The sequence below is a fragment of the Fusarium flagelliforme genome (assembly GCF_020744385.1).
Source record: "Fusarium flagelliforme strain FIESC 12 MPI-CAGE-AA-0113 chromosome Unknown B0J16scaffold_1, whole genome shotgun sequence".
NCBI lineage: Eukaryota > Fungi > Ascomycota > Sordariomycetes > Hypocreales > Nectriaceae > Fusarium > Fusarium flagelliforme.
The window spans coordinates 3,157,342-3,169,576 of record NW_025763503.1 but is presented as its reverse complement, the minus strand read 5'-3'; the positions used below and the strand labels follow the sequence as shown (position 1 = coordinate 3,169,576).

The window sequence follows — 12,235 nt, the reverse complement described above, 5'->3', positions numbered from 1 at the left end:
CGACTGCAACTCTGACATTTGCGGGGAGAGGAGGGGCAACCCATGGGGCATTGAATGCATGACCCAAGATTCCAAGACTGAGACCAAGATTAAGCCAACTGACTTTTTCTTTGGATTCTTGTCCCTGTCCATCCCCTTGTCTTTGCCACGCCGCACCGGAAAGCCGACCGAGGATGTGAAGGCAAACTGACAAGACTTTTAACGCCGTGTAAAAGTAAAAAAGTGTAAATAAAAGTATCAAACTCCGAAATCCTGAATGCAAATAGCCGTGTAACGCTTTGACTCCCTGCTCGATGATAATTTTCGCATAACGTTGGAAGGTGGCGGGTGTATTGTGTGGTGTAAGTAAGGTGGTCGGTGAATGTTGTTGAAGGTCATGTATCAGTCATATGTAACTTATTTCATAGCTTGTCTTGAGACTTGGCCATGGTTTCCAATACATTGCTTAGAGCTTCTTGCTCAACCTCCTCGATAGGCCGGCTGACATCGATGGTGATAACATCCTTCTCGTCGGACAAAGGTCGCTCCAGGATATCGAATTGGCTGTGCACCATGTTGGCGCCCATGTAATGGTTCTGTCGTTGTGTGACACGAGCAAGGAGAAGCTCTTCAGAGGCGTCGAGGAAGACGAAGTGGATTTGGATGCGACGATCGTAGTATCCAGCGACACGGATGACGTCGCGGTACTTGCGCTTGAGGGCTGAGCAGGTGAGGACGACACCACATGACCCAGCGTTTAAGCGGTTGATTGATTCTTCTCGTAGGGCAGTGAGCCAGTCCCATCGATCCTCGTCAGTTAGGGGGATACCATTTGCCATTTTTTCAATATTGGCGGGAGGGTGGAACTATAAATGTTAGTGATGATATGCGATGTGAGTAGAGAATATACGTACAGAATCACCCTCGATATAAGGCATACCCAATGACTTGGCCAAATACTCAGCGACAGTCGTCTTTCCACATCCAGCAGGGCCCGTAACCAGCCAGATGTGTTGTTGTCCTTGAGTCTTGTGACCGTTGATGGCGGCCGAGTTGAGGGATGGGGTTGCTGCCGTCATTGGTGACGAAGTGGTGGGCGACAAAGTGATGGATACAGGTTTTGTAGTAGCCTTGAGGGGCATTGGCGTAGAATTGTAGGTGAGCATTTTCGAGCAGTGTTTTAAAAATTCGAATCGATTTTAAATAAGTTGTTGAATTGTTTCGAGGTTTTGAGTAGAAGGTTGCTCGTTTATAAGTGGATGGACAGACGCCTTGTTGTAGAATAAATAGTCCCAAGATACGGATACGCCTATGATCCAATACTGAGAATCCAGTGGCAGCAGTGATAAAAGGTCAATGAGATGAGCAATGACGTAGTAACGAGGTGTACAGTTTATGAATGAGTACAGACAGAATCGAGATGTATGAATGTATGATATTCGTTACTGTAAATCAAGAGCACAAGTAAGCAAAGTAAACAGACAAAAAGTGCCAAAAAGATCAGTGAAGCAGCAAGGACACGAGGGGCTAGAGGGGGATCTATATAAGCCTTAACTACAGGCAGTACAAGTCATAGCTGATGTTAAGCCAAGTTCCCTTCCCTGGGCTTTTCAAATTCAGGCTCAAGGAGAACCGGGGAGAAGGCCGTGACAGGCACGAAACTTTGGAAGACCTCCACTGTCGGTTCTTGTTCCATAGGGTGGCGTGGGGGCATGGGTGTAGTGAAATGGGCCCGGGGGTGACTGTCACCCGCTGGGCAATGTACCTAGTCTTTTGACTCCAGGGCATTTCCTTTGAAAGAGGGTGACTAGCATTGGAGGATAATTGGTTGAACCCGAAAAGGTCACCTAGACTCTCGGGTCCGGGCATTTCTTCCTTGATGGGATACACCTGCAGTTACTGTTGCAATTACAGTATCACAGTCGAGTTCAACAGTACATACTATTTTGACTCTCCTAGTGAAAGCATGGCTGTGGATGTGAGTGGACTCCAACTAGGAGGAACAGGACAAAAAAGCTGTCAGGGGAAAAGACAAGAGATTGGTGAGGAGTAGGGCCCCATGACGCTCGCTGTGGGACACGATGATGATGAAAGTCTGAACCCCAAATTCCATCTCACCCAGTCCCTGTCACTCTCCCGTTAATATGGGATGGTGAGGTCACGAGGCCTCTTTAGCACAACATCCCCTTGAAATTTTCCTACATACATAAAACATCATGGAAGAAGATCGTCAAAAGTTATGCACTACCTAGTGTACATCATCGGCTTTGCATTGCGCTGGTTCTCTAATGCGAGGCGACGCGAGTACACAGATGTTACTACAAGCAAAACAGGGGCGGATCTACACCTTTATGCTCCCCGGAAAGAAAAATCAATCCTTGCGCGGAGTTTCCGACTAATTTACTGCTTCGACGTCTTTAGCCGCCCAACCGCCAGCAACCAACGTCAAGTATCAAATGCAAGTTCCCGAGAGCTATCTGAAATAGGTAATTCTTTCAAACAAGGATGCGAGTTATCTTGAACAGTCTATTGCCAGTAGATAAAGGCCTACAAGTACAATCGAATGGGTCAGCACTTATCCGGTCTGACCCTACGGATAAAGACTCCCTGTACTCAGGTCCGAGATCCCATCTCAGTCTGACAAGTCTGACCAGAGATAACGTTGAATTGAGTTGGCTTGATTGATAATTCAGATGTCTTTTACTGTTACCGAGGTGTAGGTCCGAATTACCTGTATCAGCAAGAATATTACCCGTGGGTTGACCATTCATTCTCGGCCTATTATCCTAGGGTGATACTCGACCTTTAGATCCATATATATTGACGATTTCTTCTTCGAATGTTCCAAAGATGGGTCTCTTCTAAATATACTGCCCGCTATGACCTGGTCACAGTTACACTGACAATCAGCATCTCGTCTATCCTCGTCTCGCTTTGTAAAGGGGGCCCCAGCTAAATGTTCCTGTAATTGTAGCAAAGTAAGAACTTGGACCAGCAGGTACAGTAAAGCCGAATCATTTGTTACCACATCACAGACATTCAATTTCGATCAGAGTCAATATTTAGCCAGGTACGATCTGGTTGTAAGTCCAACTTAGTAGAGATGTAACGTCTCGATCTAGTCGAGCCTCATAGGAACGGAAAAAGCCACCAGGAGAGAACTGCGGTAGTGTAAAGTGTGGAGTAGTAACGTGGGGGCAGAAAAGGTCAGGTGGACAACTGCAATTCAAGCAGAGCATTGACAGAAAATTCTAGCCAGGACTTCATTTCCGACACGAAGAAGAAGGAATTCAAACACGAGTAAGAGTCAATTGAATACAGGGAGGTAAGATTCTGAGACAGAATTGGCAACTTGCCGATACTGCTAAGAGTCTGGTGAAGCAGTAGTATCATGAACATTACCCCCAATGTGATCAAGGATCAATTCTACCACGACAACCAAACATGAAACATCTACGGATACTCAACAATAATCATCACAATACCTGTTTTCAGAATACTCAACGTCGTATAACAACTCGGGGCAGCCAAAACTCTTCCCCGGAATAAACGGACTTGGTTGACTTTACTTGACTTGGTGTCTCCAAGTCTTAGACCTCGATCCATGTCACCCCAACCCCCCGGGCGTCCCGCACTGTCGGGTTGGCTAGATTAGATTCCGAAGGGCTGGCTCGGTTGGCGACACCGGCTGCTCTATCGTCTCACAGTCCGAGGCTTGGCTAGGTAGGAATCCTTCCCCGTGGCTGCGACTGTAAGATCTTACAACGCCACACCGCTTTAAAGTAGTTGCATATTCTGATACTCCCGGTATCAATTGCTTCAAAGGTTTGAAATGTATGTGATTTTCTGTCTGTGGCTTGGCCATTACACTTCGCCCTGACTGTCGGGTCTATCCAAGACCTGGGCATAACGTCTACCCTGCGTATACGGGCAATATGCAGATTTACCTATAGCCATTGACTGACATGCATCTGCTTACGCCCAACAATATCTGATCATCACATGGTCATATGGATCATTGAATTGAGGCCTGTCCATGTACACTAGAACCTCCAGTCTAAGCCTAGGGTGGCATCGTATGGGGGTGTAAGTAAAGTCGGCTTTTCCTTTCGGTTCGGCTCGCTTCATTTTATTTCACCACCACGACTATGATAGCTCGTGTCTGTTGATTCCGACATTGTCAGGATAGAGATATTCGTCAATTATATCTGTTCGGACTTTAGATGCAGTTAATACCGAACCGTTGTGAACATCCTTCACTCTTGAGTGACTTGGAAATTTCTATGCATATAGGGTACATGAGTGCTCCAGACTCATGGCAGCAATTGCTCTTTTTACTGTGAGGATAGAAAAGACTTACTTTAAAGGACTCCAGAAAGTCAATTAGGTATGCTATCTCTTGATATCGTGTTTAGCCTCCCAAAGCATTACGATTATTGCGGTAACAGACAACTGTGCTTTGATAGTACTACTATTGTCAGCTTGAGAATTCAGATCATCTAGAAACAATCGAGAACGAAGAATGACTAAGCCCATACACTCTTTTCCAAACATAGAAAATATCAGGATAGGTAGATACTATAATTGGCAGGCGACAGTTGAGCAATTGCCTTCTATGTAAGACTTCATGATAATGAGGCAGGTGGTTGGAAGCTGCCATGTGAGTATTCTTCGGTCTTTCACACAGTGCCTTCTGCACTACCCAGACAAGCATTGGTATAAGACCAAGGACAAATGCGAGTAAACAATGAACTCAACTGAAACTCATACTTCTTCATTTATGTATTTATATTCATCGACAGCATTTCAATAATATTTGACTTGAAACATCACTTCTCAGTGCTGAACCCCTCACTCATGTGGTGTCATGATGGGGTTCTGTGCACAGCTCGCTAGCCGCTATAGGAAAGAAGCTCTGCGCCTTCCATTTGCCGCCTTAACACGTTTAGGAAGCTGTGTTTGTCCCCAGAGAATAACGATCCATTGGCCGACGTGACCCAAAAACGTCAAACGGCAGTCACGCATGCCTCCTCTCAACTCAATCTCACCGTCTCTTGTTCTTCAAAGACTGCCTTCGCTAAGAATAGCAGCTTTGAGACACTCCCGACGGCCCATTCCCAACTTTACAAAGTCCTTCAATCGTCAGAGCCTCAACAGATTTTCAACCTCTGCCGTAGTCATGAACTCCAACGAGCTGGTACACTACCTCGCCGACAAGCCTCCTTCGGTTGTCAGGCTCGAGATTGAGAAGCACTTTGAGGCATTGAATGATAAGCAGAGGCGTTATGCTCACTACATCAGCAAGTAAGTCTTTTTTTGGGTTGTGGCCTTGTATAAGTCATTGTCGAGCTTGCTCATTCTGAAATGAGGGGCAACTCATGCTTGCTTATGAGGAGGGGTCGTGTGGCTCAGTGCTAACGCATCATCATAGAGCTGCTTTCGCCGGTACCAGAATTGTCCTTCGACAGATCTCCCCCGAGTCTGAGCCCATCTTTGACTTGATCTTGTCTCTGCACAAGTCTGCAAATGGTGATTGGAATGCATTGGCCAAGAAGGCCGGCGTTGAGGAGGAAGAGGCTACTCGCTTCCTCGAGTATGCTGCCATGTTCCTCGGCAACAATGGAAACTACAAGAGCTTCGGTGACTCCAAGTTCATTCCTCGCTGCTCCGAGAAGACTGTCGCTGCTCTTGCTGCCACTTCTCCTGAGGCCCAGAAGTTCTACGAGGCCACTAAGGGTGGTATCTTCAGCTCCGACAACCCTGCCATGATGCACTTGGGCTACCCTGACGATGGACACATGACTACTTACTACCCTGAGTCCTCCCACATCACCAAGGACGATATCAAGGCCGTCTCGGGCTGGATGGAGTCCAAGGGTCTGCTCCCCGAGAACAACCGCCTTCGCAAGACCTCTGATGGTAACTTTGAGATCCTGATCGCCTCCGCCGTCAAGGAAATCCCCAGCAATGGAGGTGATATTGGCAAGCAGACTGAGTTCACTGTGGAAGATGGACCTCTCAAGGGCAAGACTATCAAGCTAGTCTACGGTGACTACGCTGAAGAGATGAAGAACATCACCGCTTTCATCAACGGTGCTGCTGAGAACGCCGAGAACGACACCCAAAAGAAGATGCACGAGGCTTACAGCAAGTCTTTCGAGACTGGTTCTTTGGAAGACTTCAAGAACAGTCAAAGATACTGGATCAAGGACAAGGGACCTATGGTCGAGTCTAACATTGGATTTATCGAGACTTATCGTGACCCTGCTGGTATCCGCGGAGAGTGGGAAGGTTTCGCGTCTAGTAAGTACCCTGACATGACAGGCTTTGCACGGGTTTGCTAACAGTGATATAGTGGTTAATCGTAAGAATTACTTATACTACATGGTCGGTATTTCGCTAATAGCTAATTAGTGGAGCGGACTCGTGCCTTTGGTGAGCTCGTGGAGAAGGCTCCCAAGCTTATTCCCCTTCTGCCCTGGGGTGCCGACTTTGAGAAGGACAAGTTCCTGTCTCCCGATTTCACCTCTCTTGAGGTTATGACATTTGCTGGTGAGTGGTGTAGTCTACATACGTGCGATTGATGATATTAACACCGGATAAAGGCTCCGGTATCCCTGCTGGTATCAACATGTAAGTTCTTGACCTGTGTATTGTGGCAAGACATCAATCGCTTACACTCTGCAGTCCCAACTACGATGACATTCGCCAGACCGAGGGTTTCAAGAACGTGTCGCTCGGCAATGTGTTGAGTGCCAAGGCTCCTGATGAGAAGATCCCCTTTATCCGTGATGAGGATCTCGAGGTCTACAAGAAGCAGCGCGATGCGTCTTTCGAGGTCCAGGTTGGTCTTCATGAACTTACCGGTATGCAAAGGACTCCAATATGCTATTTGACTATCCTTACTGACGCACATTAGGTCACGGTTGCGGTAAGCTTCTCCAGGAGACTTCCCCAGGCACCTTCAACTTCGATAAGGAGAACCCTCCTGTCAGCCCTGTCGACAAGAAGCCTATCACAACATGGTACAAGCCCGGTCAGACTTGGGGCTCCGTCTTCGGTAGCATTGCTGCCTCATACGAGGAGTGCCGCGCTGAACTTGTTGCCATGCACCTGAGCTGCGAGTTCCCTGTTCTCAAGATCTTTGGCTTCGGTGATGGCTCCGAGGACATGAACAGTGAGGCTGGCGATGTTTTGTTCGCCTCCTATCTGTCCATGGCCCGAGCTGGACTTGCTTCACTTGAGATGTGGGACCCTAAGAGCCAGAAATGGGGACAGGCTCACAGCCAAGCCCGCTTCTCCATCCTCAAGTGCTTCCTTGAGGCTGAGGATGATTTCTGCAAGCTTGACTACAAGCAAGATGACCTTTCCGACTTGACCATCAAGCTCGATCGCTCCAAGATCCTCACAGCTGGTCGAGATGGTATGTACCTACCCACTCCGAGAGATCCGAACAAAAGCTAACAAGTAAATAGCTGTTGCCAAGTATCTCCAGAAGCTTCACATCTACAAGTCGACTGCTGATGTCAAGACTGGCACCGACTTCTATGTCCACATGACAACCGTCGACCCTGACTTCTGGGGCAAGAAGGTTCGCGATGTTGTTCTTAAGAACAAGCAGCCTCGCAAGGTCTTTGTCCAGGCCAACACCTCTCTAGATGAATCATCTGGAAAGGTCTCTATCAAGCACTACGAAGCCTCATTGGCCGGTATGGTCCAGAGTTGGGTAGAGCGCGACCTGTAAATTAAGCATCATGAAGCCAGTGACCACGTTGGCTATATAGGCTGTACATTAGAGAAACATACAAAATAGATGACGATTGATGTCATGATGAAGAGGGTCTACCCAAAGTAGGTGACATGTCAACGGAACAATCCACACACAATTATTGAAACTTTTTTTTATGATTCGTAAAACAATGTCCATTTTTGACCAGTTCAGACCGGAAAAGACCATGATCGCTCACACCAGTTGTTTTTTTCACCCAGGAGATGGGACATCCGAGTGAAGTTCATCATCATCGGCCTCTCACCGGAAGCCTCTAGAATTTTGTATGCTCGTTTGTTTTTTGACTGTAAAACCTGATTACAGACGCCAAAATGTGACCGATGCCCGTCGACTTTCAAATGCAATTGGCCAAACCAGCCCATTTCGGAGACCCTTGCCGTTCTACAACCCATTGTGTCGCAACCCCGGTACTCCCATCACCCCGGCACAAGATTGCACATTTACCAGGCCATCTCGTGGGGCTTGTCACCCTTCCTCAAGCTGAAAGAGGAAGAGAGGTAAGAAGCCAGCATATCAACCTTCTTGATGTTGGCAATCAGAGCCTTGTCGATGGCCTTCTGGTCGGCGGCGCGGCTGCTGTTGACCTCCTTCTTCTGTAATCGGCAGTCAGTATTCTGATCTCTGTTCACACATGTCGTCAAAGAATTGGAATGTCGTACCTGGGGCTTCTCTCCCTGCTTGAAGAAAGCCTCCTCACCAGCCTTCTCCTTGGCCTTCTCGGCGGTGAAGTACTTGGGCTGAGAGATCTCCTCAATCTTCTTCTCGTCGAGGCCGGAGATGTCGACCTTGTAAGAGGTGGCGATGACGTATCGGGAGTTGACTCGTCGGAGAGGGACACCGTTGATCTTGAAGGGGCCGGTGACGAGGAGGACACCCTGGTCGAGGGACTTCAGGAGGATGACACGCTTGCCACGGAAGCGGCCAGCGAGGAGGATGAGGACAGTACCGGGCTGAAGGGACTTGCGAGGAGTCCAAGATCGGACAGCCTTGCGAACCTATGATTTTCCACTGTTAGCAGACTGATGCTTGGTTATACTGAACAGTGCTGAGCAGGCAGTTGCTATAAGTGTGTGTGTGTGTGATCGCTATTCGATATTTGTCGCAATTTTGTGTGTACGGATATGTGCGTTCGAATCGTAGCCTCATAACATTTCGCAGGCTGAGGTCGTCCCATCATGCTTTCCTCCTTTGCGCTTGGGCGTTGAACTGCCAGTCGTACACCGAAAGTCGATATCTCGCTCCGATTTCCACCTCCAATTGAACCGCGCGGTCGCTTGTCCATAACACTTTGCAACTGCCTGCAAACACATCACAATCATCACCAAAGACTCACCTTCTTGTTCTCGGCATCATCGTCAGCGGGATACCACTTCTTGGCCTTATCCTCTGCTGCGACCACGTCTCGGGTCGACTTTCCGAAGGTCTTGCTCGTAGGCTTCGCCGACATTGTGACTCTCCTGGCTGGTTGACTTGGGGTTGGGTGGTGAAGGAAAGGAAGACACTTGGTGTTGATGAGTGCGCCCGAAATGTTAGAATTCTGTGAAAGCCGCTAGAGTTTGTGGGAAAATGTGAACCCTCGCCGGTTCGATAGCCCAATCAAAAATCGTGCCGTAATCCCCACTCTTTCGCTCTTTCCACAAGCCCTGAGAGACAAAAATATCACATGATTGATGTGATAGGAGGTTAGCTCCGAATGCTTATCTTATCAGCTGTTAGTGTCAGCTTCCAGGCCTGCCGATGACGGAACTGGAAGCTACGAGAAAATGCTCCAGGCGTCATGAAGAAGTGTAGCCGAGAGCTCGAATTTGTAGATAATTAGAGGTCTCCCGACTGCTGAAGAAATCTTTGATTTTGCTTCCCTTTTCTTTCTTTCAATCGCTCTTTAACAATTTCATTGTATTGCTATTCACAAGTGTCCATCATGCAGGCGCGAAGGCAACTAATCACTTCAACGCAGCGTATGGCTGCTAGTGCCAGGACTCGATCAGCCCGGCCACTTACACGAGTACTCGCAACACAACCCTTAAGACCAACATCCCTACGTTTAATTCCAAGTCTCGCAGTCAGAACATATGCCAATGGTCGACCTCATCCTCCAGGCGGTACTCACCGCATGAATATGAGTGGTGAGGAAGAAAAGCCTGCCCTGGAACAATTTGGTATCGACCTGACTGCTCGAGCCAAGGATGGCAAGCTTGATCCTGTCATTGGAAGAGATGCAGAGATTCAGCGAACCATTCAAATTCTATCAAGACGTACCAAGAACAACCCAGTCCTGATCGGTAATGCAGGAACTGGAAAGACAGCAATTCTTGAGGGTCTTGCCCTCCGTATTGTCCGTGGCGACGTCCCCGAAAGTATCAAGGACAAGAGAGTCATCAGCCTTGACCTTGGCTCTCTAATCGCCGGAGCCAAGTTCAGAGGAGACTTCGAAGAAAGGCTCAAGAAGGTCCTGACAGAAGTTGAGCAGGCTCAAGGAGAAGTAATTCTATTCATCGATGAATTACATACCCTCCTTGGTCTTGGAAAGGCTGAAGGCTCCATTGATGCCTCAAACCTCTTGAAACCTGCTCTAGCTCGTGGCGAACTCCAATGCTGTGGTGCAACAACCCTTAACGAGTATCGTCAAATCGAAAAGGATGTTGCCCTAGCACGACGATTCCAACCTATCATTGTCAGCGAACCCTCTGTGGAGGATACCATCAGTATTCTCCGAGGTATCAAAGACAAATACGAAGTCCACCATGGTGTACGAATCACAGACGGCGCTTTGGTGGCTGCCGCAACTCTATCTAACCGTTACATAACCGATCGCTTCCTTCCAGACAAGGCCATTGATCTTATGGATGAAGCTGCCAGTCACCTCAAGCTGCAGCATGAGTCCAAGCCTGAAGACATCATGCGCCTTGACCACAAGATCATGACCATTCAAATTGAGCTTGAGAGTTTGAGGAAGGAATCCGATGTGGCAAGCAAAGAACGCCGTGAGAAGCTTGAGAATGACCTCAAGAAACTCAACGAGGAAATCTCCGAGCTTAACGCGCGCTGGGAGAAGGAGCGTGCCGAGATCGAGTCGGTCAAGAAGATCCAAGAGGATCTCGACAAGGCCAAGTTCGAACTCGAGCAGGCTCAGCGAGAAGGCAACTTTGGTCGTGCCTCTGAATTGAGATTCGGTGTCATTCCTGACCTTGAGCAGAAGCTGCCCAAGGAGGGAGAGACCAAAGAGCCAAAGTCTAGTGACGCCCTCATCCACGATTCAGTCAGCCCAGACGATATTGCCAATGTTGTCTCCCGTATTACGGGCATTCCTGTGACCAAGCTTACCTCGGGTCATATCGAGAAGCTGGTGCACATGGAGGACTCTCTCAGCCAGGCAGTCAAGGGTCAAGATGAAGCTATCAAGGCTGTCTCAGACGCAGTCCGTCTCCAGCGAGCTGGCCTAAGCGGCGAGAACAAGCCTTTGGCTTCCTTCTTCTTCCTGGGTCCTACTGGTGTAGGTAAGACAGAGCTCTGCAAGAAGCTTGCAGGATTCCTGTTCTCGACTGAATCTGCAGTTGTTCGCTTCGATATGTCTGAGTTCCAGGAGAAGCATACCATCTCTCGACTTATCGGTGCGCCATCTGGTTACGTTGGCTACGAGGATGCTGGTCAACTGACCGAAGCTGTCCGTCGTAAACCTTATGCTGTCCTTCTCTTCGATGAGTTTGAGAAGGCACACCGCGACATCTCTGCTCTACTCCTTCAAGTCCTTGACGAAGGTTACCTCACCGACGCCCAAGGCCACAAGGTCGACTTCAAGAACACTATCATCGTTCTGACATCCAACCTGGGTGCCGACATCCTCGTTGGTCAGAACCACCTCCACCCCTATAGCGAAACAGCTGATGGCGAGATTGACCCATCCGTCCGCAAGGCCGTCATGGATGTCGTCGCTTCCGCTTACCCACCCGAGTTCCTTAACCGAATCGACTCTTTCATCGTCTTCAAGCGTCTCGCCCTCAGTGCCATTCGAGACATCGTCGACATCCGTCTCAAGGAACTCCAGCAGCGTCTTGACGATCGTCGCATCGTGCTCTCTGTCCCCAACGACGTCAGAGATTGGCTAGCAGAGCGTGGCTATGACCCTAAGTTCGGCGCCCGTCCTCTTAACCGACTCATCACCAACGAGATCGGTAACGGCTTGGCAGACCAGATCATCAGGGGTCAGTTGAAGATGGGAGAGACAGCCGAGGTCAAGATTCGCGAGGACAAGGAGGGCTTGGAAATTGCCATCAAGCACAAAGAAGAGAAGCCCAAGGAGGAGTAAAGCAGCTCTGATGACAAAATTGTCTGGGATATTGTTTAATGAGTTTATGTGTTTCACGTCTAATTTGTAAATTCTTCTGTATTATAGTATGATACTGCATACCCATCTCAGCATAATCATAGAATGTATCTGGAACTCTATCTAACGAATACACACTCAAC

At 48.4% G+C, this 12,235-nt stretch overlaps 4 protein-coding genes across 4 annotated transcripts; 2 read left to right on the top strand and 2 right to left on the bottom strand.

Moving 5' to 3' along the window:
* Positions 1-266: 266 nt before the first annotated feature.
* On the bottom strand, positions 267-1,339 carry B0J16DRAFT_17698 (P-loop containing nucleoside triphosphate hydrolase protein). The gene is made up of 2 exons (XM_046122517.1): positions 894-1,339; positions 267-845 (listed from the first exon to the last, which is right to left on the bottom strand). The coding sequence occupies exons 1-2, from the start codon at positions 1,143-1,145 to the stop codon at positions 402-404; spliced, it is 696 nt and encodes a 231-aa protein (XP_045988994.1). The 5' UTR covers positions 1,146-1,339; the 3' UTR covers positions 267-401.
* Positions 1,340-5,158: 3,819 nt separating this feature from the next.
* On the top strand, positions 5,159-7,723 carry B0J16DRAFT_352358 (peptidase family M49-domain-containing protein; the record flags this gene model as incomplete). The annotated part of the gene is made up of 7 exons (XM_046129258.1): positions 5,159-5,283; positions 5,411-6,282; positions 6,394-6,531; positions 6,585-6,612; positions 6,667-6,845; positions 6,899-7,402; positions 7,455-7,723. 7 exons carry the CDS (start codon positions 5,159-5,161, stop codon positions 7,721-7,723), a joined length of 2,115 nt encoding a protein of 704 aa, XP_045988993.1.
* Positions 7,724-8,208: 485 nt separating this feature from the next.
* B0J16DRAFT_257368 (ribosomal protein L6e-domain-containing protein) lies at positions 8,209-8,760 on the bottom strand (the record flags this gene model as incomplete). The annotated part of the gene is made up of 2 exons (XM_046123145.1): positions 8,209-8,355; positions 8,428-8,760. Coding segments are annotated over 2 exons (480 nt in total), but the record flags the coding sequence as incomplete, so codon positions are not given.
* Positions 8,761-9,689: 929 nt separating this feature from the next.
* B0J16DRAFT_377806 (P-loop containing nucleoside triphosphate hydrolase protein) lies at positions 9,690-12,074 on the top strand (the record flags this gene model as incomplete). The annotated part of the gene is made up of 1 exon (XM_046130872.1): positions 9,690-12,074. The coding sequence occupies one exon, from the start codon at positions 9,690-9,692 to the stop codon at positions 12,072-12,074; it is 2,385 nt and encodes a 794-aa protein (XP_045988991.1).
* Between the last annotated feature and the right edge of the window lie 161 nt (positions 12,075-12,235).

Bases quoted from the DNA above. Each gene is read 5' to 3' on its own strand.
- B0J16DRAFT_17698 (XM_046122517.1), bottom strand. From the start codon at position 1,145: ATGCTCACCTACAATTCTACGCCAATGCCCCTCAAGGCTACTACAAAA. The intron at 846-893 runs GTACGTATATTC...TAACATTTATAG, and splicing joins CTTATATCGAGGGTGATTCT to TTCCACCCTCCCGCCAATAT.